We start from the raw sequence: 27,431 nt of genomic DNA, 5'->3' as shown, positions 1-27,431 counted from the left end.
CAGATCACCCGCTGCTGGACTACTTCAGGCTGCTCTCTCCTGATGCTGCTTTTCAGCTACTGTCAGACAAGACAAACAGGTAGGCAGAGAAATTTTTTGAATCGCGGGCTGCGCTTGCATCGCATTGATAGCGTGAATTGCCTTGGTTCTTTTGATTCCAAATCTAGTTGCACGTGGCAGCTAATGGTATGTTTGTTATCCAAAACCTGCAAAAGCTAATGCTCAAATTCAAGTACTTCACTGTTTAAAGAATTATTTAATGAAATTAGAAAAAAACTAGCTAATTAGCAATAGTATTGCTGGCTTATAATTATTTCAAAGACCATGGGAAACGGCAGATGACTGGTGACTTAACACCGTGAAGCGTTGAGTGTACAATGTCATTACCCAAAGTCTATGGACAATTGTGTTGGTGCGCGGATAAGTCGATTCTGTTTTTTTGAATGAATTTGTAAGGCATAAATTTTTCAACTTATACGCGAGTATCTACAGTATTCTCCCTTGTGTGTCTGGATTGTTCATCTGCTGTGCAGAGACTCAAGCATGCAGAGACTTAACTCTAGAAAATGTGATGAAGACATGACAATTCATGCAAATGCGGGAACAAACAATGTGCTTTCTTCATAAAGATGTAAAGACTGATGCAACAAAATGCTAATGCATTAGAGGCATACGGGGGGATGGGGGGGGGGGGAGAATTTGATTTAATATTTTAAAAAAACAATCTCTCTTAGGGTATTATAAGTACAAGCAGGACTGACAGTTGATGACCAGTTATTCCAGATGAAATGCTGATGCCCCTTCACGCAGTGCAAGACAAGCATACCAGGTAGTTCTAGCATTAAATTTTAGAAATCTGACGGTTTAAATAACAAATAACTAAATGCTATTCCCTGTTTGGAGAAATATCCTACCCAATTATGAGGGAATGATGGTTTATGACTGTGGTGATGTAACTTGTTCAGCCTTACATAGACAATGACAGAAGTATCACTGCTGACAATATTTTTTACATCAAATAAGTTGGTTGCCTAAAATGACAAGTCTAAAGAAGAAGAAAAAGGGAGATGAGAGCTGCCAGACCACTGTGAAAATGCAACATATAGGCATGGAGACAGAGACCAATAAAGAGCAGATATAAATGTAAATGTGTGCCATTGTTAATCATTACATGTTTCTAGCGGATTGAACAATGTTATTTTCTTTTTATAATTAATAAGGTACACAATATTAGAGGATGCACAATAACAAAGACATAAGGATGCACAAACCACAGAATTTAAAAAAAAAATGTCCAAAATAGTTCAAATTAAACAACAATCCAAAAACAATCAAGTCAAAATACAGCAATATTTCAATTAATACAAAGCTTTCAAAAACAAAATTGTGTAATTAGGGAATAAAAATTTTGGTCATTTCGTTAAAACCTTCATCCAGCACTATCTGGAGTGGTCAAGAAGCCATTTAATGCCTGCAAAATGAATCTCAGGATCATGTAATAACTTTGAAAATTAAAAAAGGGAATAATTATTCTACAAGAATAATTCTACAAGAATTATACAGCGCCACCCCACTGCCTGCGCTTGAGAAAGCAGATCATAACCTGGTTCTACTTCAGCCTCACTACAAACCAAAAGTGAGGGTCCTACCTACAACCACACGATCATTCAGGAAGTGGACCCCGGAGGCTGAGAATGCTCTGAGACAATGTTTTGGAACTACAGACTGGGATATCCTGCAGGGATCACATAGTGAGAACATTGAGGAAGTTGTTGACTGCACTACTGACTACATCAACTTCTGTATGGACATTGTAGTTCCAGTAAGAATTGTACGCTGCTATGCTAACAACAAGCCATGGATTACAAGTGACATCAAGGGCCTTTTGAACCAGAAGAGAAGGGCTTTTAAAGGCAGTGATTAGCATGAGCTCAAGCGCGTGCAGAAGGAACTCCAAGTCCAGCTCAGGGCGGCAAAGAAGCAGTACAGGAGAAAGCTAGAGCTGAAGTTGCAGAATAACAGCATGAAGGAAGTGTGGGATTGGATGAAGATCATCACTGGCTGCAGCTCGAAGCGGTGTACCACCATCGAGAGAGACGTGAAGAGAGCAAACCAAATGAACAACTTCTTTAACAGGTTTGACCACCCAAACCCACTCTCACCTCGGAGTACTGCACCCTCCACACATCCTTCTGCTGATACCAGCATAGGAGAGACATCCCCACCCATAATTACAACAGCGCAAGTGAGGCAGAGAGCTGAGGAGACTTTGTGCCAGCAAAGCAGCGGGTCCAGATGGAGTATCGCCACGACTGCTGAAGGTCTGTGCATCGGAGCTGGGGGGTCCTCTACAGCGCATCGTCAACCTGAGCCTGGAACAGGGGAGAGTCCCGAGGCTTTGGAAAACATCTTGCATCACCCCAGTCCCAAAAGTATCACGTCCTAGTGAGCTGAATGACTTCCGGCCTGTTGCTCTGACATCACATGTGACGAAGACCATGGAGAGGCTGCTGCTTCACCACCTGAGGCCACAGGTTCAACACGCCCTCGACCCTCTGCAGTTTGCATATCAGGAGAAGGTGGGAGCAGAGGATGCCATCATCTATATGCTACATCAATCCCTCTCCCACTTGGACAGAGGCAGTGGTGCTGTAAGAATAATGTTTCTAGACTTCTCTAGTGCCTTCAACACAATCCAACCTCTGCTCCTTAGGGACAAGCTGACAGAGATGGGAGTAGATTCATACCTGGTGGCATGGATCGTGGACTATCTTAAAGACAGACCTCAGTATGTGCGTCTTGGGAACTGCACGTCTGACATTGTGGTCAGCAATACAGGAGCGCCACAAGGGACTGTACTTTCTCCGGTCCTGTTCAGCCTATATACATCGGACTTCCAATACAACTCTGAGTCCTACCACGTGCAAATGTTCGCTGATGACACTGCTATCGTGGGCTGCATCAGGAGTGGGCAGGAGGAGGAGTATAGGGACCTAATCAATGACTTTGTTAAATGGTGCAACTCAAACCACCTACACCTGAACACCAGCAAAACCAAGGAGCTGGTGGTGGATTTTAGGAGGCCCAGACCCCTCATGGATACCGTGATCATCAGAGGTGACTGTGTGCAGATGGTGCAGACCTATAAATACCCGGGAGTGCAACCTGATGATAAATTAGACTGGACTGCCAATACAGATGCTCTGTGTAAGAAAGGACAGAGCCAGTTATACTTCCTTAGAAGGCTGGCGTCCTTCAACATCTGTAATAAGATGCTGCAGATGTTCTATCAGACGGTTGTGGCGAGCGCCCTCTTCTACGCTGTGCTGTGCTGGGGAGGCAGCATTAAGAAGAAAGATGCCTCACGCCTGGACAAACTGGTGAGGAAGGCTAGACAGTTTGACATCTGTGGCAGAGCGACGGGCGCTCAGCAGGCTCCTAACAATTATGGAAAATCCACTGCATTCACTAAACAGTATCATCTCCAGACAGAGGAGCAGCTTCAGCGGCAGACTGCTGTCACGGTCCTGCTCCACTGACAGACTGAGAAGATCGTTCCTCCCCCAAACTATGCGACTCTTCAGTTCCACCCGGGGGTGTAAACATTAACATTATACAAAGTTATTGTCTGTTTTTACCTGCATTATTATCAATCTTTAATTTAATATTGTTTTTTATATCAGTAAGGTGCTGCTGGAGTATGTGAATTTCCCCTTGGGATTAATAATGTATCTATCTATCTATCTATAAAAAACAATATAAAACCTATAACTGAACAGAATCTAAGGTAGTAGCAAGATTTTTTTTTTCATTTTTGAAGAAAAAAAATAATGCACACAACACATTTTCATCATATCTGACCTAGGCACATTTCAACATGCATAAAAACAAAGTAGTGCACAGTATTAGCAATAACATTTGTTTCCCTTTTGAAATAAAATAAAATAAATAATTTGGTCATATATGACCCAGGCACATCACAGGAAAAAAAGAACTATCAATGCTATCAAAGCTATAAGTGCACAGACCCATCTCTTATATATATCTCTCTTCTGGTTCGTCCTGCTTCCAGTTCAAAACCGGTCCCGCCCACACGTAGCCGACACGGCATTTCTCGATTCCTATTCGTCGTCTTCCATGTTACTTACTATACTGGCCTGCTGAGCGTAATACATCCAACAAGTACTCAAGGTGCTGCCACAACGGTAACATAGCTTTACCACCTTTGCAGGAGCCACCTGTGTCTTTACAACAGCTTCTTACACAGCAAACATCGGAAGCTAAAAATTATCGTGAACACATTTGAGAATACAACTCTTCTCTAGCGTTTGCTTCCATGGGTGCATAGATAACTCAACCTCCTGGCCACGGACTATACCGTTTTAAAATACACGGGCAAATTTATCACCAAATCTCTCCACTATATGCTAACACTTCTACCTCTCCAGGATATGGACAGTTGTATGTTTTTGACACAGCGCAAGCTACTGAAGTATGCTTACAAAATAAAGCAAACTCTGCATGCAGCGAAAATGTACTTCTCCAGCTAGATTCCATGCTCAGAACCATCAACCCCTTCGCTAAATCACACAAACATGCATGAAATCGCATAGTCCAATCCAACAGCATCTGTACGAATGGTTTTCAAGGAAAACCCTGAGCAGGATTTATGACAATACAATGCCCCAACATGTCACACCGATGTTGCAGCGATTTTCATCGGAGAAGATGGCGAACCACCTGCCGAAAGGGAAATTTGCATCTATCCCATACGCAACTCCTATAAACAGATTTCTACGCTCAATATGAATTGAGATCCTATGGTTTACCCACTTTTATTTCCTTACGGAGACATTGTCTGGCACAAAGATTTACAACATGTTCCTGATAAAAGAACCGCCAAGTGAATAAGGCTTGCTCAATGCCAATTTTACGCGTACAAATTAGCAATGAGGAATACATTTAGTATTTTGCACTCCTGCGGCAAACTATTCCAACAGTACGTCGTAGATGCGTATGTTAAAACAGAGGGCGCGCGTCTCAACTACCTCAGATTACATCAACAAGATCCGCACATGGAACAATACAATGTTTGAATACAGACGCACTGCAAGCAAACGCTGAAAATAAAAACGTACGTGTAGGCAAAATGATCATATTACCATCCACATTTCCAAGAAGTCCAAGATACATGCAACAAAACTATCAGGATGCCACGGCCATAGTACATAAATTCGGAAAGCCTAATTTATTTATCACTTTCACATGTAATCCTACTTGGCCGGAAATTCTACATGCACACTGCGTCTTTCAAGAAGTATTTATTTCTACTTGATTTCTGAATTCCTTTCTCACCGTTTTCCGTTCCTATTCTTACACCGCCGTATGCTACAGGGGGCGTCGGCTAGTAACAAGTTGTAACAGTAACTAACACACATGAATACAACATCTACTTCACACTGAGTGACGAGAGATTCATTTTAAATAACCATGAGTGATTAGCAGTGCCTTTTTGTGAACAAAAAGGAGGCAGTAAACATGCATTGTGTCTGTATCAAGTTCGAAGTACTGTGATGGAATATTGATGTCAAGAGTCCTAACTGTACAAGTTTTGCTTATTTGGTGAAAAAATAAAGTTTAAAATCTGAAATTGCAAATCAAGTATTATAATTCTTTGTTTATATGGTGTTTTACTCACTACTCAAAATGCTTTGCTAACTCCTCGCAGGGACGACCCGTGACTTTAACCCATGATCTCCTTATTGCGAGGCACCAGTGCTACCATTACGCCACCTGCATAGGGGTATTGTATTTCATAATACTGTGCTTGATAGTTTAAAATTACAAACACAATATTTCCAAAAATTGAAGAATATTAACACAATTGATTATAGAATCATTTAATATGTAGTCGATGCCATGAGCAGATGTTGCAGCCGATGTACCATCAGACGACAAAAAAATAAATAAATAAAAATAAAAACACATTACTACCACCACTTCTAGACTGTGGGTTGAATGTTGCTAGGCTATGTGAAGTGTTGCATTCATAGTCTGTTCTACTATAAGAATTTATGTAGGAATTTTTGGAGGCTTGCAAAATGTGTTTCTTGCTTTTTCTCCACATTTCTGACCTTACCATGGGCTAGGCCAATGGGCCACTCTAAGGTTGCTTCTGGACCGCATGTGGCCCATGGGCCACAATTGAACAGGCCGAATGTAGGACATCACAAAAGATCTCAGTTAAACTGTTATGTTATACAATACATTTAACAGTGTGTAACTCTACAATCTCCTGTGTAGGTAGTCAGGCAAGTATACAGATGTTGTGTCCTGTAATCACATTTACAATTTTCAGTGTGTAACCCATTTTAGCCCCAAAAACTGTATGCTTTACCATTCTTAACACAAACAGTGCAAGAAACACTTTAAAATACATAGACTACAATCTCACAGACACACCTACAAATATATACATACATACACACACTTGGAAATGTTCTTCTATAAAGTACTGTATATGGTTAACTACAGTGCTCCTCTTCCATTCCATTTAAAAAGCTGACAAACGTTAACTTAGTATTGATGCACATGCCCTATAGTGGGCTAGGTCCTAATTAAGGATTGAATCCTGCTCTATAACCAAAATTGCCAGGAGAGGCTTGAACTACCCTCAATCCAGAGCAAATGGTTTTAAAAATAATAAATATTAACTAAAAACTTAAGGTTTTCCACTATTGAATTAAAGTTCCACCTTATGAATTAGAAAGGGGGGGGGGTCACAAATTAACAAGCATTTGTTGATATAACTTCTGTATCTACTGCAGCCTCACATCCATCTAATGCTACAGTGCTAAAAGGTATATTATTTTAAAAATAGATTATTTTTGCATCTACAATAATACATATACATTTTAACTACTCCAGAGAAATACATCGCTTTATAGTGATGTTTAATTATTTAATCATAAATAAATGCCAGTTTTAAAGTGAAAATTTTACCTTCACATAATGCACCAAATTACATTAAACCTAGAATTATAACAGTCTTACAAAAAGAACAATTCCTGCAAAAACAAAAATATATGAACAAAAACGGTACTATATATATCTCTCTCCCAGCTGCAGATGTATGAAATTACAATGTAAATATTAAAAAACAGATTACTTACTTCCAGTTCAAAGTCTGATAAATTAACTTCCTCTGAAATCTTGAGATAAAAATAGAAACATGAGTAAAAACACATTTGATTAAAAAAAATATATACACAGTGCATCCGGAAAGTATTCACAGCGCATCACTTTTTCCACATTTTATGATGTTACAGCCTTATTCCAAAATGGATTAAATTCATTTTTTTCCTCAGAATTCTACACACAACACCCCATAATGACAACATGAAAAAAGTTTACTTGAGGCATATTTATTAAAAATAAAAAAACTGACAAATCACATGTACATAAGTATTCACAGCCTTTGCTCAATACTTTGTTGATGCACTGTATATTTAAATGTCTGCAGTACTTGAGTAATTTTTGAGGCATAATAAAGCAAAAGTGAAACTTTCTGTATTTCTATAGCTAATACAACAAAAAAAAAATCTAATTTTGAATAATCAATGTACAATAAGTTATTAAATAGCAACAGTAAAACCAGTCTGCATTCCAGTAAACTTCTTATTAAGGAGTCCAACTGTAGCGAATACTGCAACATACTTTTTTTTTGTTTTGTTCTCAAAGAAATGTTTAAAGCCACCTCACAAACAGAAGCACAAGTTTGAAGACATATGATTGGGTGTAGTAAAGGCCCAAAGGCTGGCAGGAAAATGCCAGGGTCAAGGAAGAGATGGGATATGTGAATGGGTGTGAAATACACTCCATCTTTTACACCTGTCAAAGTACAGAGTTTATCCCAGAATCTGTAGGATATTTGGAACCTTGTGTCCTATAATCCCTGTAATTGTCCTTCCCTTATGTTTTTCTTAATAAAAATAACCAATTTCTTCTTAGGAAGTATAATTGTTGTACAGGGCTAGCATGAGGATCATTATAAAATGAATTACAAGAAAACAAATCTTACGCAGTACAGGGCTCCAAATGTACACTGTTTTTTTCTGTATGCAGCAAGTCTTCAACCTTCTCGCTGAAAATAAAAACATTTTTAAGATTAATAAATATTCATACAATATTTGTTCTGCTAGTTGCTCAAAAATTATTAGTGACTTTGAGAACTGTCACCAGCAAATTACAAAAGATAAACTTGTTTCATATACAGGCATTCTATTAGTTTAAGAGATCAGCTGTGACACATTCATACCAGATTGTTGAAAAATATTGAACTTTGAAATGCAAAACTATATGGGGAACATTCCTAACTTGCATATGAAAAGTAAATTATATGTCTATACTAATTAAGCAACCCATTCCTAATTCTAGGTTTGTTATTCCACGATTAGGAACAAGCTTTGCCATCATGGTAGTGTTGGTTTTTGTCTCATAAGCATTTTAGTAATACAATGCTGAAGAGTTCCTCTCATGTGTCCTGCTTTTTAAGAGCAGCATAAGAATGCTGCACACAAAATAAAGCTGTATCCAACTCATGCATTTGGGTTTAACACATGCCAACATACACTTCATACTGAAATGAAAAATGGGTTAAATGATAAAGTTCGATATTTTTCAAGTTGAAGTTATTTCTTCACAATTATGATATATATTCATTCATTTTCCACATAATATTGCATTCTGCATTCTAAAGTAAAGCGGGTCTTTTTATAACTTTTAAAAAATACCTTTAATGATCCTGTAGCTTACAATAGGGCTTAAGGGTACACAAGTCCAAGGGTGAATGGAAAAAGTAAACAACACACCCTTACCAAATACAGTACATTCATTTCTCAAGCTAAAAAGGTTATTGAATATTATTGATCCACATTGATTACGACATACATTACAAAAAAGTGTATCCATATTGTTTTAGGAAGGTAAAAAAAAGTTCTTTTGAGATTCAGACAATGTAAAAACAGACTGGATGTATGTTTCATTTTGCCAAGTACCTCACTTGCCACCTTCTCTGTGGATTTACCACAGAAGGACATCAACAAGTAAAAAGGTTCTCCCAAAAAAAAAAAACCACAACACTACACAATAAAAATGCACACATACAATCAGTTTTATTCTTTCACTAATCTGAAGCTTATTTACTTATGTCAAAAAGATTGCCTATTGCCACTAGTTTGATACTGCAGGCATGTGGTTCATTGTAACAGAACAGGGTTCTGCAACCTATCCAAGCAAGCATTGTAAACACAGCAAGGACAATCCCTAGATGGGGAGCCAGTCCATCTTAGGGCAAACACACAGACACAGGGAAGCACATTCAGCAGTGCTAGTCCACCTAACCTACATGTGTTTAGCCTGTATGAGGAAGTCTGAGCATCTGGGAAGAGCATACGTACTCCATGTGCACATGAACTCCTGTCTCCTTCACTGCAAGAACATAGCACTATCACTCTGCCACTTTGCTGTTCAACATTATTATTAATTGCTGCCCTCTCCCATTCATTACTCTACTCAAATAGAATAGCGTGCCTCCGGTGGTACAACCAATTGTTATGTAGCGATTGTTACCAATTTTTATGCAGTCTTGTCTCATTTGTCAAATTTCTTACATTCTTATGTAACAGCACCAATTTACAATTATATCATGTGTGCATATGTCCATTGTTACAAGCCACCTCGCCGTAAAGAGATCATGGGTTCGGTCTCAGGTCCTCCCTGTGTGGTAGCACTTTGAGTAGTGAGAAAAGCACTATATAAATGTAAAGAAATATTATTATTATTATGGCAGAACATAACTGCTTCAGTAAGAGAACTGTACAAGCAAAAGAAGGATTAAAAGCAGAATAGAGCTTGGCGCCGGGGGACTTGTTGGGTTGTTATAACTCCACCCATGATGGAGACTGTGAGCAGACAAGCAAACAGGAAATGTATTTTTACCTCAATCAAATTAGTTCCGAATAACCGTGATAAAATAATTTTTGGTTTCCTTTTGTTATTGCAAGAATGCCTCATAAATATAAAAAGCATGTTTTCATTAATTGAAATCTTTGTTTAAGGCTTTTTCTTTCACCTACGTACTTGTGTACTTTTACATCCCTTTACAATATGCAAGGACAGACAAGGAATTTTCTAAAATGTATTTTAAAAAAAAGCTTTACTTTAGAATGCAATTGTATGTGGCAAATTAATATGTGCTAAGATTAGGAAGAAATAATTTTGACTTGAAAAATACCAAAACATCCTTTAAAGTGTGGCTTTAACACATGACCCATTACTGGACATACAGTACATAAACACTTTATTCCCTGTCTCTCAAGAGGGTTCCAAAGTAAATCATAGTGCAAACAAACTAATATTCCGATACATCCAAACCAAGGTAAAAGTAGAATTAATGACATTGAATGATGAGGAGATCACAAAGATATTGTAACAGCTAGTCAAATTAATTGCTATAACAATTATATTGCAAATATATTGATCAGGAGCTCCAGCAAAAGTATGCCATGCTGAAATTATGCATCTTCAAATACAGAAAACATTCTACCATTGGAAAACAGACCATTTAAGAGTTTCATAACACTACAAGCTCTGCTTGTGGGAATTTAAATGGGTCTTCATTCCCTTTGTAATATACAGTCTTAGGTATGGACCCTTAAAGGTTCTCAAAATTAAGGGGTGCCAAGTTATTGATGCAATTATATAAAAACTTGGAGAACTTATTGCAGTGAATTTGTCTGAATTATACAAAAAAACATTTTCCACTGTTCCACCGCACTAAAGCAATTAATGAATGATTTAACCCAAGTGTTTTAAATTATAGGGCCAATTGTTTTTCAGTAGGAGTATTAAATTTCAATATGGTAAAATATAAAGGGAGAAATAAAAATCCTGATCCAAAGCCTAATATCACTGCTGAGAAAAAGTATCAAAGTCTTCACATAATTCAGATGACAGCATGAAGCGACATAACAAGAACAGTACCTGACAATCAAAGTATCTAGTCTAACTAGTGCAATAAAATGGGTATTTGCAGGAAAAGAGAACTTTATTTACAAAAATTGGTTATGGAAAAAATCTGCTTCCAAATAGGGTAAAAGTCAGAAACTTTTTATAAAGGTTGTGTTTAAGATAGTTCTTTAGTGAAATAATTTTATATTGACTAATGGTTTACTGAAAATTCTAATCGAGAACATTTGCATCTAAACCTGATTTTTACCAATAAAAAGTATAACAATAGTCCTTAATTCTTTCCAAGTGACTGGACCTTTAATTAAAATTTTAAATTACACCCAGTGTTTTATGTCCAACTACTGTCAAATCAGATAAAATGTCTCAAAATTCTAGTGTGTTATGGCTCTCCTACTTCAACTGTCCAAAAGGCCATGACCACTTTTCATGTTTGCTTTAATTTTCTTTACCTGAATAAATTGAATCTACCCTCACATTCTAGTAATTTAATGTAACCAATCAAAAACAATGGATTTTTTTCTGGCTCTTAACATCATTTTTAAATAAGTTTTATGTCTGTAATTCTGTTTCAAAATATGAAGAATCCCTTCAGTAGAAGCACGTTTTTTGACAAAATCTCCTGACAATTATTAGGGCCCCTTCCCAGACTACAGGTGCATCTCAATAAATTAGAATATCATATCATTTCAAGAACGCAATTCAAAAAGTGAAACTCATATTGTATAGATTCATTACACAGAGTGATACATTTCAAGCATTTATTTCTTTTCATTTTACTGATTATGGCTTATAGTTAATGAAAACTTAAAATTCAGTATCTCCGAAAATTAGAATGTTACGTAAGACCAATAAAAAATTATTTTTAAAAAAAAGAAAAGTTGGCCTACTGAAAAGCATGTCCATGTAAGCACTCAATACTTGGTTGGGGCTCGCATCAGTGCGTTGTGGCATGGAGGTGATCAGCCTGTGGCACTGCTGAGGTGTTATGGAAGCCCAGGATGCTTCGATAGCGGCCTTCAGCTCGTCTGCATTGTTAGGTCTGGTGTCTCTCATCTTCCTCTTGACAATACTGGGGTTTAGGTCAGGCGAGTTTGCTGGCCAATCAAACACAGTGATACCATGGTCATTAAACCAGATATTGGCATTTTGGCAGTGTGGGCAGGTTTCCGAGTCCTGCTGGAAAATGAAATCATCTCCATAAAGCTTGTCAGTAGAGGGAAGCATGAAGTGCTCTAAAATTTCCTGGTAGATGGCTCTGCTGACTTTGAACTTGATAAAACACAGTGAACCAACACCAGCAGCTTACATGGCTCCTAAAATCATAACTGACTGGAAACTTCACACTGGACCTCAAGCAAGTTGGATTCTGAGCCTCTCCACTCTTCCTCCAGACTCTGGGACCTTGATTTCCAAATTTATGATAAATGTATTTCTTGTTATTTTATATAACCCCTTAAGAGAAAGATATCATAATTATGTCATAACCAGTTTTCTATAATACTACGTTTCCTGTTTTTGTACCCAGCTATATTATATATTATATATATAGTGCTTTTCTTTTTGACCATGAGAAATAGTGTGTGTGAGGAGAAACTCGCACATCTCCTACAATAAGAATAAAAATAATACATTTAAAATGTCATGTACATCCTAAGCAAACAGGACTATCAATCAAATTGTGGTCACCTAAGGCATCAACATCTGAATGCCCCGTTAGCACCTAGGCGTAACCAATCATGTTAAAAGTTTTCTGAATTTGTAATGAAGTCTTTCTAAAGAATAGTGACCTAATCAATAGATTGTATAAATATAATACAGAGGACACTTTTTCTTTGCAAAAACACTGATATGATGCTTTTTGCCTCTTTGGAGATTTAAACAAGGAATAATGATTGACACTTTCTCATGCCCTGCGATTTGTTCCTGCCTTGCACCCTGTGCTGGTTTGGACTGGCTGCAACAGACTCCCGTGACCCGTAGGATATGGCAGGTTGGACAATGACTGACTGACTGACTGACTTTCTCCTGCCTGTTTTATTGCTTAAATCGGGGCATTCCAGTGGGGGTGGCTGTACTCATAATTTTCTTCCACAACTTTCACCTGAAAAGAGGACTTTGGACCACTGAGCAACAGTCCAGTCCGTTTTCTCCTTAGCCCAGGTAACACACTTCTGATGTTGTCTCTGGTTCAGGAGTGGCTTGACACAAGGAATGTGACAATTATAGCCCATGTCTCAGATACCTTTATTTCACATTGCTTCATAATCCTCTCAAGGCTGCAGTTATCCCTGTTGCTTGTTCACCTTTTTCTTCCACATTTTTTCCTTCCGCTCAACTCTCCATTAATATGCTTGGATACAGCACTCTGAACAGCCAGCTTCTTCATCAATGGCCTTTTATGGCTTACCCTCCTTGTGGAGGGTGTCAATGACCGTCTTCTGGACAACTGTCAAGTCAGCAGTCTTCCCCATGATTGTGTGGCCTACTGAACCAGACTGAGACACCATATAAAGGCTCAGGCCACATTTGCAGGTGTTTTGGATTAATTAGCTAAGTGGAGTGTGAAACCATGAGTCTACAATATTGAACTTTTTCACAATATTCTAATTTTCTGAGATACTGAATTTTGGGTTTTCATTAGCTATAAGCCATAGGCTAACCAGCAAAATGAAAAGAAATAAATGCTTGAAATATATCACTGTGTGTAATGAATCTATATGAGTTTCACTTTTTGAATTGAATTACTGAAATAAATTAACTTTTCAATGATATTCTAATTTATTGAGATGCACCTGTATATGTAGGGCTGAAGTAGGAATATGTGTTGGTATCCTCTTCGTATGGCACTTTGGAACAATATCAAAGAAACGGAACATACCCTACTAAAGAAGAAGGACTCATTTCTATGAGTGGGTGTGGTTAACATTTAAGAAAACCATATTAAGCAAGCCAATTTGTTTTACCAGCTTTGTTTAGCACCTTGCATACTGGTAAATGGTTTCTTTTACTTAAGGCTCTCTAATATTTATGTTTTTATTTTAATGAGATGTTATTTTTGGCTTCCATATTAAATAAGCAAATTTTGCACTTGGCAGCTGGGTATACTATCTCCCAATGAATCAGTGTTTTAATGATAAATGCTTGCAAGTGTACCCTTTCCATACACAAGTTACTTACATCTTAGCATATGCTGTAATGGGAGGACATATGTCTCACTATTATAAAAGAACATCTTCAGACGAGACTATTGCCAAGAGATTTTTTCAAGTCCCGCCCTTCTCTCAGCCATTTCCGGTTAATGGCCCATGCCCACGGTCCTCTCATTCATGTGAATGCCTTTGTCAAACACAGTTCCTGCACTCTCAGCTCTTATAAATTTTTACGTTTTCCTCACTAAGTTCCCAGTAAAAAGAAGATTTACTATGTCAAATTCTTAATGAAGAATTTCATCCCAAAGGAAATGAGTCACAGGCAATCCTAGCACCAAGAAACAAAGTCAAACGAATTAACTCGAAAATTGTTGATTGGTTACACAGCAAATTGGTTAAATGCATATCAACAGACTATGCTGAAACAGTTGGTGGTGATGGTACGGAAGACGAAAACATCAACTTACAATATCCCAAAGAATATCTAAAACCGTTAACATCATCTGGTCTTCCACTGTCTGAATTACTGTTGAAAGAAGACTGTATCGTAATGTTATTGCATAATCTATCTATGAGTGGTGGGCTATGCAATAGGACAAGATTAGCTGTATTGAAATTTGGTCGAACAATTCTAACGTAAAATTTAAACAGGCGACAAGAAAGGTAATGTAGTACATGTTCCACAGATATCAAGATCTTCTTTGGTGTCTAATGTTATGTCATTCTTATTAAAACATTTGCAGTTTCCCATTAGAATAGGTTTTGTTATGACAACAAATTATGGGGACAAACATTCAAAAAAGTTGATTTATTAGAGAGAAACGATATTCACGGGCAGTTATACGTTGTGTTGTCACAATGCAACTCCAAACACAAAATCAAAATTCAATGCAATATTGACGAAAAGTTAATTCCAAACATTGTTTTTACTGAAGTTTTACAGTAAAAGTGCAAGTTTAAAAAGTATTTGCGTGTTAATTTCAAAGCCAAACAGAATGAAAATGTATAACACAACAAATACCTCTAACGCAACATGAAACATAATTTTCTTTCAATTTATTACATTTTACTATGGTTAATTACTCGCTGTAATATAAAATAGTTAGTCCTATTATGCATATGTAACAATTCCCATGAAAATAACAATCTGTATAAATTGTACATCCTCTTCCCCACATGCAAGCAGTAGAACTGCGAAGTGACTAACGCATAGCGCCCACCTGCGGGTTGGCGAGCAAAGAGAGCAGGGGCAGAGCCTCCTAATGTGGATAAAATAAGAACTGGCACACTCAATATTTTGTAAATAGGTCTTATCTAGATTAATAAAGTTTATCCCAGACCGGCATCCAAATTAATTTTTATATTACTCCCCCTTTTTCACAAGTTGAACTGAGGCTGAAAAAAAATAAATAAATAAACCCAACAACAAGCTGAATTAATTGAGCCACAAGGCACTATATATAGTTCCTTTTGAGTTTGCAGGTGTGCTGTTTCTGGCACAGAGTGACAGAAAAAGCCAAAGGGCAAGAGCAGGAGTAACAGAAGGACATCCTAATAAGCAAACAAGAAGAATACAAGCTGCACATGTGAAATCACACCTCTCACTGTTTAAAAATCAACCTACAGTATATACTCGCGGGTTAAGTTCTCCCACATATAAGTTGGGACTTGATTTTACAGTATAATTTCTGGCATTTTATAATGTCAGTCGTACAAGTCAAAGCGGAAAACTCACTCTATTGGTACAAAAGATTATGATATGCTAACGCCCACCTGATAAAGTAACCATGGAGCACACTGCTTTTTTTTTTTTCTACGTGGTTGCGGCAATGCACTGTATCAGCACGTGCTCCTAACCTCTCTCTCTCGTGCCTATGTGACCACACGGTAATACCCGAACTATTCCAAAGCAACGTTTGCACTGATTTGTGTTTTCTGTATCTCACATCCTTATACACTTTTATCGCAACAGCATCCCTTATTTACGATGAAGCGTTCAATTCGAAGGAAATATGAAGCTGGTTTTAAATTAAAGGTCGATGAAGTAGCAAAACAAATTGGTAACTGCGCTGCTGCAACAACATTTGATGCGTCTGAGAAACTGATGCGAGACTGGAGGAGGCAAAAAAAAAAAAAAAAAAATTTAAGTGTCACATTCTTGAACGCGTGTATAAGTCAGGGTCTGATTTTATGATTGATTTTTCAGTACTGAATAAGAAGAAAACACAGAACAACTGGTGGAGACTTCCTATTCTGACTCTGCAGAGACAGTGTGGTTCAAGTAACCTTCCAGAGCTCAACAGAATACACAAATAATTAAATCTATCAATTTTGAGCTATGACAATTTGACATTACGATTGAATTCTGTATAAAAGTCTACATTTTCCTCATTAATTACACAAAATAATTTACCCAGTTTGTTGGATTTTAACATCTTTACTCAGCAGAGGTACAGCTCATTTTAAGCAATGTTATGGTCTGGTTTCTTTTTATGAAAAAAAAAATTAATTTTTCTACCTCCTTTATAAATCCACAGATACAAAAACTTATTTAAACACTTCTTTCATTAATTTTCAAATACACAGTCAAACCTGATCCAATGTTTCTTTTGCAGAAATATCTAAGTTTTAGGTATCAAATTAAACTGAAATTAGACCTTCAATTATGGAATTATAAAAATTAAATACGAGAAACGTATCTGTTCTACTTACATTACTTTCTCTATAAAGACTTTGTGCTCCTCTGGTACAATAACTGGCCCCTTGCTTGAATTAGGGGAGATAAAGGATGGTGTTCCAACACCATTTGACTGAGACCGCCTTTCATCATATTGTTCTCGCACTAGCCTCTCTTCTTCTTGGTTTAAGTATGGGATTCCTACAAATAAATCAAAATTTTGGAAAAAGAAAAACAACTGTGTGTATGTTCTGAATGCACCTTTAACACAATGCTAAATCATCAGCATTTTGGCAACATACCAATACAGAACACTTTGTTGAAGTCAAATCCTTGGCTTGCCAAAAAATCTATGCTTGAACTCTAAAAGTGCAGAACAAACCAAAATGAGAAATCCACAGTAGTTAACACTTTGTAAATTAAGAAACAGAAGGAGTTCTAATAAATTGTAAATATAGTTTTTAAACAACCTATTGTTTATAAAGTGACTCCTTGGGAAAAAAAAAATATTCAAAATATTAAATAAATTACATACCTGACAAACAAATTTTACATCTGGAGAATTTTTATTAAATGGCTTTGGGAAAACATAAAAATTAAATGATTTCATAATGTATCTGTAAAAAAGAGAGAAGCCCTTTTAAATTATGGAAGGAGCAAAAGTTTAAAAAGAAAAACATTACTGGCTATTCTTTTAAAGAAAAGATGACTCACTTGACTTCTGTGTGGTCATATTTAAATGTACAAAGACCAAACTGAAAAAGCAGAAAGTCCATGGAATGCTTAAAACAAAAAGAGAAACAGAAACTTCAAAAAACTGGACAAAATGAGGTGTGCAAAGATGTAGGGACATCTCACAATGAAGGTTTCAAAATAATTAACATATTTAGGCCTATAGTATGTCAATGTCACAACAAGTAAAAAAAAAAAAAAAAATGTTAAATATATAGTACACACACACACCACTTCACCTAGATCTCTTAGCATGAAATGTAAATGAATAGTTCAATAAACGTAGGACAGGAACAACCTTACATGCAGTTGTATTCTTCAGAGAGAATTCATCCATCTAGCTTTTAATGAGAACTATACTTGAATTACCTTTCTTAGCTTATGATACCGTTCTTCTGGTGTGTCCAGGCCATTTGTTAATGTGCTAACTGAAGGACCATCACTAATGCCTTAAAATTAAAAGCAAAAAGAAATAAATAAATTTGCAAAATGTATGCACACAAACATAAATATCCATGTAAGTGTGCCCTGTAAATGGGCTTTCATCCCACATACAGCAGGTTCTGCCTTACAACCTAAGTGACTAGAACAGGCCTCACCTCCTTTTCTCCTACAATTTGCTTCAGTGAGTTCAGCAATTGGATATTTGGATACAAATGTACAAGGCTTACACTGAATGGCATGGTTTACCATTAGTTATAGCATAAAAATATTAGATACACATTAAGTTATTAAAGTAAGCTCACTTACTGTATTCAGAACCCTTATTTTTTTCACATTTGCACTAAATCATTTAAATATCATTTTTCCTCCAATTAAGAAACACCACAGAATGACAAAGTGAAAACATTTTAAAATAATTTGCCAATTAATGAAAAATAAAAAACAAAAATATTATTACATTTACACAAGTACTCAGACCCATTGTTATGACACTTGAAATCTAACTGTGGTGCCACTTTCTATTAAATCATCATTGAGAGAGTTCAACACCTTGTTCGGAGATAATCGGTGGTCAATTCAATTGATTGGATCAGAACAGGAAATACACACACCTGTATATAGAAGGTCCCACAATTAATGTACTGTATATCAGAGCAAAAACCAAGCAAGGAGGTCAAAAGCATTGCCAGCAGAGCTTAGAAACAGGATTGTGCTGATGCAGGAAACACCAGTCTGAGGAAAGCTACAAAATAAATGGCAGCGCTGAAAATTCCCAAGAACACAGCTGCCTTCATAATTCCTAAACAGAACAACCAAAACTCTGACCGCCTGGCCAAATTAAGCAATTGTGGGAAAAGGGCCATGGTAAGTTAGGTAACCAAGAACCCAATGGTCACTCTGGCTGAACTCCAGAGAACCTGTGTGAAAATGGGAGGAACTTCACAGATGTTGGCTTGATGAAGAATGGATTTACAGAAGCCTCTCCTTAGTAAATGGTACATGGAAGCCGGATTGGACAGAGGTACTATTAAGGACTTCCAGACTGTGAGAAACATAATTCTCTGGCCTGATAAAAGAAAAATTAGTATCATATCTGGGGAAAACCAGGCACAACTCATTATCAGTGCAACATCATTCCAGCAGTTAAGCAGGGTGATGGCAGCATCATGTTGTAGATTTTTTTCAGCAGCTGGAACTGGGAGGCTAGACAGAGTTGAGAAAAAGATGAACAGAGAAGAGTACAGAGATATCCTTAATTAAAACCTGCTGTTAAGCACTCTGGACCCCAGGCTGGGCCAAAAGGTCATCTTACAACAGGACAATGACCCTAAGCACAAGCATAGACAACATAGGAGGGGCTTAGGGCCAACTCTAAAAATGTCCATGAGTTGCCCAGTCTGAGACTGGACTTGAAACCAATCAAACACTTATGGAAAACAGTGAAAGTAGCTGTACACCCAAGGCCTCCTTTCAACCTGACCATGTTTGAGAGGATCTGCAGAAAAGAATAGCAGAAAATTCCCCCTGTCCAGGTATATAAAGCTTTGTATGTCAAACCCAATAAGTCTCCTGGCTGTAACTGTTGCAAAAGGTGCTTCAAGTACATACTGAGTAAAGGGTATAAATATTTGTGTTAATGGGATATTTCAGTTTTTATTCTTAATAAAGCTGCAAAAATTCTAAAATTATGTTTTTGCTTTCATTCACGGGTAATCAATGTTGTTTGATGTGGGGAAAATGAATTTGAATGATTTTAGTACAAGGCTGAAATATTGCAAAACGTGGGGAGGGGGGGTGTCAGTGTACTTCTGAATGACCATGTTCCTTTTTCATCTCTTATAACCCAAACGTGCTTGTCTTAGGTTACTGCCATTTCTAAACTGCTCTTGTGCAACTAGGCTCCATGATGGACAGGCAACACATCTAGGGCTGGTTCTTTCATTTTTACGAAATGCAGATCCTCATATGGGCTTATAAATGTTGTGTTATGAGTTTTGTTTCTAAGGTCTATGGTTTTATGAGATGGTGATCACTATGAAATGAAAACGACTATGAAAGTAATCTATGTATTTTATTTCTCTGTCCAATTTGAACTGTAGTTCTGTGCAAGCATCATATATAAGTTACCATTCAAAAAAATCCTATTTGTAGTATTCTGTACATGAATACCTTGAAATCATGCAAGTAATATAAATCACTTCATAGTTAAATTCTGCCACGCAAAGGATGCAACGATTGTAAGTAAATAAACAGAATGTCAGATCATTGCTTAGTGTGCACCTGTCAGTCATGTAACTGCTGACAAAATGCAACAGCAGGATATACAACCACAGACAAAAACGCCTTGTCCATAACTGTTCCCTGCCTTGTCCCCGTGCTGCCGGGATTGGCTAGAACGCCCATAAATCTGAACTGGATTAAATGAGATTTGGAATATTATGTTGTGTATCTTTACTTTGAATGGATGTATGTATAAACTCAGTTATGTGCCTCGTTTGTAAGATACGTACTGCCGTATTATTATAAGAAAATAATAAAAACATAGTACTTAATATAATGATTCTTCTTCCTGTGCTCATGTTAAACAATCAGGAACTAGTACCGCAATACTAAAGCATAACATTACCTGAAAATTCTCCGTCTATTGCTAGAAAATCAGCTTCTTCAATTGCGCTGTAAATCGTGTCTAAACTCTCTTTAAAATCTGCAATGAAATAAGCGAAAATGAAAACCCTTCGGCACGCTTCCCGACTTCTTGCGCACCACCACTGTCAGTCCTTTCACTAAACAGAAAAGCACCCCAACCTCCATACAATCACTTACTTTTCCTTGTTACCTCCATCCCTGCAAAAACACAAACAACTGGCTCGCTCGCTCACTCACTCGCTTACTTCTCAGCTCCGCCCTTTAACCCCTTTTGAAAAGCACTTCCGGATGAGAATAAACACGCGAGACGTAACGTGACTAAATCGTCAGCCTGTAGTCACGCCCATTTAATCTCAGGTTGCAATTTCTTGGACATTTCGAACTCTTGGGATGCGAGCTGAATGAAGTTTATTACTTGATAAATAATAATAATAGCACAGAGCATTTTGCAAGTAATAGAATTTATATGATACTATTATTAATAAACTATTTAGGGTAGTATAACTCTAATAATTAAAGCAACATGAAAGTGGGTGTGCAAGTTGTAATACTTCACATTTGCATTATCCTATAAATAAGCCTGCGTTTTCGTCATAGCTCGTAAGAACAATTCACACATTTGCAAAATTAAATCAATAAGAATGTGTGAATAGCAATTTTATTTACATTCATTTAAATACAAAATTGTAAATAAATGTAATTAAAATTTAACAAATGACACAATGTATTCATGTATACAATATTGTCAATTTGACAAGAAAATATTTAGTCAAACATTTTTAAACATACTGTATATGTAAAAAAAACAATAATACATATTCAATGACTTAACCTCTCTAAATTTTGTCACCTTCTTATTCATTTGGTGGACTGTCATTTTGACAGTTTCTCTATTGTGTCTCTAAGAGTTATCCGGCAGTAGTCCACCATCATACTGACACCCCAATATCCTTGATATTGTGATGAAATCTTTCACCTTGACCCTCACTCACTGCGCAAAGATTTTCAGGATATAATTTCAAATGCAAACCCAACCCAGTTCCGTGCATTGTTCAAAATTTCTTGATAATTTGAATCTTTTGTTGTTAACTGGAAATTTAGAAATTACTTCTTTGAATTATACTCAAGACACTGACACTTGTTCCAGGTTGTTCATTTCACCGTTAAATTATGCATCAGAAATCAGCTTTCTAAAATGTGGTCTTTCAATTTAGCCTTAGACAACCCCAGAAATGTTTGGCACAAATACATAAAACAGGTTCTGTCTTTTGATAAGGCTTTGACAGACAACTTTATTAAACCAAGCTTAATATGAAGCAGTGGTCGCAGCACTTTATTTGGACCCACCAAGCTACGTACGTCTGATGATGTTTTTGGTACCAACTATAACTTTTTTCTAGTTGACTGTTCCTTCTGAGCTGAATGAACATTCTTGGCACTGCTGCTCTACTTACAGAGAGAGTACCTGGGAATTTTGTATGCCCTGACTGGTGACTACTCCTCACCATGTACTGCTCCTCAGATCCAGCTTTATTCTGACCTTGTTATCAAATAAAGTCAAACTGTTCTGCTTTAAAAAATTATTTTAGTACTAGAACCCACATAACTTAAATAAATCATAATTAAAATAAAATAATATTTAATTAATTATAGTGTGAAATAATAAAAAATAATTGACAGCTAAAAAATGTGCTCTGTTAAAAAAATATTACATGATGGAGAAGAACCGATTCTTGAGGCTGATCCTCCAATTAGCTGTGAACCACCCAATCTCACTGAGATTGCACAGGTAGTGAACCAGCTGAGGGTGGGGAAGGCTGCAGGGATCTGTGGTATCTGGTGTGAACTTCTCCAGGCCGGTGGTAAGGCTTTCCTCCTGGCATTCCTTATCTGGAAAGGGAAGGGTGATCACCTGGATTGTGGCAACTACAGGGGGATAACACTGCTCTTGATGCCGGGTAAGGTCCTTGCTAAGGTCATCCTCAATAGGATCCGTGATCACTTGCTCACCTACCAATCACCAGAGCAGTCTGGTTTTATGCCTAAGAAGTCTACCATTGACCACATCCTGGCACTGAGGGTTATCACAGAGCGTAAACATGAATATCGTCAGAGTTTCTTTGTAGACTTTGTCGATTCTTGTAAAGCTTTCGACTCAGTTGATCGAGTAGCCCTGTGGGACATCCTGAAACTCTGCGGGATCCCCTTGAAATTGCTAGATATCATGGCTGTCCTACACTGGTACTGTGAGTGCTGTGCAGAGTGGAGGTAGAACCTCTAATTTTTTTCAGTTGCTATTGGGGTTTGTCAAGCGTGTATTCTTGCTCCTACTCTGTTCAATGCTTGCATGGACTGGGTGTTGGGCAGGGTCGTGTGGTCAAATGGCTGTGGGGTATCTATTGGTGAAGAGAGACTTTGATGACGATGCTGTGATCTTTGCGAAGTCAATGGAGGTTCTGATCGGGGCTCTTGAGAGACGAAGCGAGGAGTCTGAGTGTCTGGGCTTGCAAGTGTCCTGGATAAAAACCAAGATCCAGGCCTTTATTGACCTCTTGGGCACAGCCTTCAGCAGTGTGTCTATCTGTGGAGAGAGTCTCAACCTTGTCAAGAGGTTTACTTACCTCAGAACTGACATTCATGTCTCTGGTGACTCTTCCTATGAAGTCAGTAGACGGGAGGGCATGGGGGTCATGAGGTCACTGGAAAGGGGTATGTGATGCTCCCAATATCTTTGCAAAAGTACGAAGGTCCAAGTCTTTAGAACCCTGGTGCTTCCTGTTTTGCTATGTAATTGGGAAACATGGATGCTATCCAGTGACTGGAGATGAGGACTGGACTCCTTTGGTACTGTGTCTCTTTGAAGAATCCTTGTGTACCACTGGTTTGACTTTGTGTCAAATGAGCAGTTGCTCACAGAGTCCTGAATGAAGCATATTACCTGCATTGTGAGGGAGCATCAGTTATGGCACTAGGGCCATGTGGCATGATTTTCCCAGGGTGGTCCAGCTCGCAGGATCCTTATTTTTGTGGATCTGAATGGCTGGACCAGGGCAAGGGGACGTCCATATAACCCCTGGCTGTGGCGGATAGATGGTCATTTCCGGAGGATGGGACTGGACCACATGTCTGCCTGGGGGCTTGCCAACCAGGATCCCAAGTTGTTTCATTATGTGGTGGGTGCGACAACAAGCTATACCAGTGCATGCTCCCCAACCTAACCAGACCTGACCTGATGGAGAAAAATGGTTTTCATCTTTGAATTCAGCCCCCCAAAATGAAATAATGAAACAATTCTTTCAGAGTATATACCTGTGCTGTATAACATTGTATGCTTTTTAGAATGTGTTTTAACAATGTATTTAGTTTAATACATGATAACATTCGAATCTGTTAGAAAATAAATTACACAACAATAAGTGGTATATATTACTAATATTTAAATTCAGATCAATTTATTTGCATGAAAAGGGCAGTTTTGGCATAATAATGCCTTACGAAAGAGACTCTTCTCCAGGTTCCTTACAATCATCTACTCATCACATTAACAGGTCAATAGATAGCATTATCCTTCTGGCCTTGCATATTTCTCAAGAAAAAGACCTTGACAGAACTGGTTGATTGATACATGAGACACCTACAGTATGTTGTGATATTCATTTCTTATTGCAACTTTTTCTTTCATAGCATTGTTCTCAAATACAAGAGAAACTATAGACTTGTGTATCTGAAATTCTGTGACTTCTGCAGTTGGATCAATACTATGTTATAAAAGAGCCAGAGTCAACTATTTACAGAGGCTGCTCAGGGTCTTTGGGGCAGAAGACAGTTTAGGTTCTACTATCTAGGTTCTGTCTGAATGTGGTTGCTAACATGTGTTTTTTTACAGTGGTATTTTGTAGTTTTAACATGAGTATAGGAGATGCTACCATGGTTAATAAGTTTATCGGAAATGCTGGATTTCACCTGGTCTTTAGCTTTAACTCTCTGGAAGCAGTAGCAGAACAATAATATAACATCCTCTGCATGAGATCCTGGTCAACCTGTGGAGCACCTCCAGCACATGGCAGATTCTAAAAAGAAGCAGCTTTGAATGACTTCCTTGTAAATTACATTTGATATTACAATGTAACCTCTGTCTAGATTATGCGTTTTTTCCCATTTTAATATGCTTTTGTAGTTTTTGTGTTCTGGCTGCTGTGACATTGCAATGCCCCTTTGTTTTCTTATTAGTTTATTTTCTAGTTGGCAGAATACAGGTGGTGAAATGACACAAAAAACAATCTTATCCACACAGATTGCAAATGCTCGAGATAATTAGGTCTGATCACTCAGTCCCACACTGTACTTAGTCTTCACTCATGATTATACCACCTACAGTAACTGCCACATCATTAAAGTCACACACACATTAAAGTGTGTGACAGAGAGCAATTTTGAAAAAAATTGGAAATTATCTCAACTGATGACAGATGTCCATGACATGCAAAGTGTAACTTCAATCAGTCCGGGAGGACAGTGACTTTAAAGACTCTCATAAATCACTCCAGAAATTCCTTTCTTCCCTGTACTATATGTCTCTTTAATAAGGAATATTGGATATGAAAAAAAAACAAAACTTCAGCACTACAGAGTTTTTCATGTAGCTAATTTAAGTAAAAGTATACTAACAAACTTCTAGAAGTAATTAGCAAATAATTTGTTTTCAAATGATTTAAATATTTTAGAATTTCTGTGTAATTTTAAATCTGTTTTGTCTTTTATGTTTATTTTTTATTCTCTTATTGAATGTAAATGAGAGGGCAAATTTCACATTTTCTTGTGTAAAAATGACAAAATAAAAACCTTGAACCTTGAAAACACAAATTTGTGTACTAATTGTGCTGAATAATAACAAGTTCATAGAGTCAGTATTGTTAAATGTACAGAGCACGGTGAAATTCTTTCTTGCATATGCTAATGAACTTTCTGGCGGGATGATCAGCAAGTACTTCCAAAACTTCTCTCTTCCTTACCTTAAAACTTCTGTCCTCTGCTCTCATTTCCTGAAAAATCTCAGAACAGTATTTTATTACATGCACGTGCTTATTTGCACACAAAATTTCCTCCTACATCATAAAGATGAGAATTTTAGGTTCGTCTCAGTTTAGTTAGTTTTAGTTGTATAATACTAGTAAACATTACTTTGGCTTCAGGCATCCAGTTAAAACCATACATTTAGTGTTTGCTGATTCAATTTAAGCAATAATTTATTACTTTCGCCATTACAGGGCCTGTATTTTAACTATTAATCTGTCTATTTTAATTGAAATGTTGAGCAACAAAAAAAGCAAGTTTTGAAAACAATTTCAAAAAATAAAGAAATAAAGATTTGTCTTTTTATAGAATGCCTCTATCATTCCTGATAAGATGGCTGCAAGGTGAGGAGTTGTGTTTGAAAACAATGGACCAGTCTAAAAGCATTTGACTATGAACACTGGATAATTTGATGTAAACCTTCACAATGTTGTAATCACATAGGAATTAAAATCTTAAAACTCATTTAAGTTTCTAGGCACTGTGCTGTCACAAAACCTTAAGTGGGACAATAACATCATATGTATTATTAAGAAAATCCATCAGAGATTGTTCTTTTTGCGCCAGCTGAGGAAATCTATTCTCCCTTAAGCAATATTGTTCCAATTTTACACAGCCATCATCGAGTCTATTCTGACCTCATCTATAACTGTCTGGTTTGGTGCTGCCTCTGTTCAGACTAAGGTCAATCTGCAATGCATCATCAAAGTCTGTGAAAGGATCATAGGCTGTAACTTACCACACCTTTAAATCTTATTTGAGTCCAGGGTAAGGAACCCTCCGGCAAACGTCTGTGCAGTGAAAATTAAAACAACTTGTCACCAAAACAGTTTTTTTTCCACGTGCAGTTATTCTGACATATCAGGTCTGAACTTCTACTCAGTGTCTATGTATACCTGCACACTTGGCTGCCTGGACATTTTAATCCTTTATGTTTTTGTATTGTATTTGTATGATGTATAATATTTTATCACTTTATATTTTATCATTTTATATTTTATCTTCTTATATTTATCGTTTGCATTCTGTGTTGTCCTTGTATATTCCACCAATAATATCAAGACAAATTCCTAGTAAACATTAGTGTACCTGGCCAATAAAGTGAATTCTAATACTGATTCTGATTATGTATAACAATGTGCCAAGCAACCTGACAGCCCCAGACCCAGGTAGAAATAAGGATATGCAGCATTGAATAGAAATAAGTAAATAACATTGAGGTCTCTAAATGTTTTATTCTTGTATGTTATGTCACAATAGTTTTCCATCAACATGCAACAAACTGGTGAAGCATGTCCCAGGTTTAATATAGAGTTTAAGCAAATGATAGTATTGTCTTAGAAACAGTATGAACTTATTCCATAGAAGAGATGAATGCTGTAGAGCAACAGTTCCAAAAGGTGGGTCTTATAAGGTTGATGAGGGATTGTGGAGACAGGTTTTGGATTTTATAGTATAGGTGGAAATCAAATTTGTATCTGATAACATGATAGATCCAGTTTGCCATTGTCTCTCAAGAAAAAAACTTTGTATGAAATCTTCAGTTTCTTGGCCATCTGCCACATAGCATAATATTCATTCTGCCAAAAAAAAAAAAAAAACTAGACAGACATGTTTCTCAATAAAGCTGTTTCATTGTGGTAATTTTTAAACCCACACCTGAACCTGAGAAATGTTGA

General features: G+C 37.1%; 1 protein-coding gene across 1 annotated transcript in view; it reads right to left on the bottom strand.

Annotated features, from left to right (window-relative positions):
- Nucleotides 1–20,952, bottom strand: part of parn (poly(A)-specific ribonuclease (deadenylation nuclease)) — a 106,244-nt gene extending 85,292 nt beyond the window's left edge. Inside the window, exons 1-9 of the mRNA XM_028813872.2 lie at nt 20,857–20,952; nt 20,660–20,737; nt 17,959–18,038; nt 17,572–17,639; nt 17,393–17,474; nt 17,160–17,220; nt 16,893–17,058; nt 8,081–8,143; nt 7,173–7,211 (exon numbers count right to left, since the gene is read on the bottom strand). Coding sequence (XP_028669705.2) covers nt 7,173–7,211; nt 8,081–8,143; nt 16,893–17,058; nt 17,160–17,220; nt 17,393–17,474; nt 17,572–17,639; nt 17,959–18,038; nt 20,660–20,737; nt 20,857–20,875 — 656 coding nt within the window. The 5' untranslated portion in view covers nt 20,876–20,952. The remainder of the gene's footprint in view (nt 1–7,172; nt 7,212–8,080; nt 8,144–16,892; nt 17,059–17,159; nt 17,221–17,392; nt 17,475–17,571; nt 17,640–17,958; nt 18,039–20,659; nt 20,738–20,856) is intronic.
- Between the last annotated feature and the right edge of the window lie 6,479 nt (nt 20,953–27,431).

The sequence above is a fragment of the Erpetoichthys calabaricus genome, chromosome 11, assembly GCF_900747795.2.
Source record: "Erpetoichthys calabaricus chromosome 11, fErpCal1.3, whole genome shotgun sequence".
Lineage (NCBI taxonomy): Eukaryota > Metazoa > Chordata > Cladistia > Polypteriformes > Polypteridae > Erpetoichthys > Erpetoichthys calabaricus.
The sequence above is the reverse complement of the archived record's forward strand: the minus strand, read 5'-3'. Positions and strand labels throughout refer to the sequence as shown.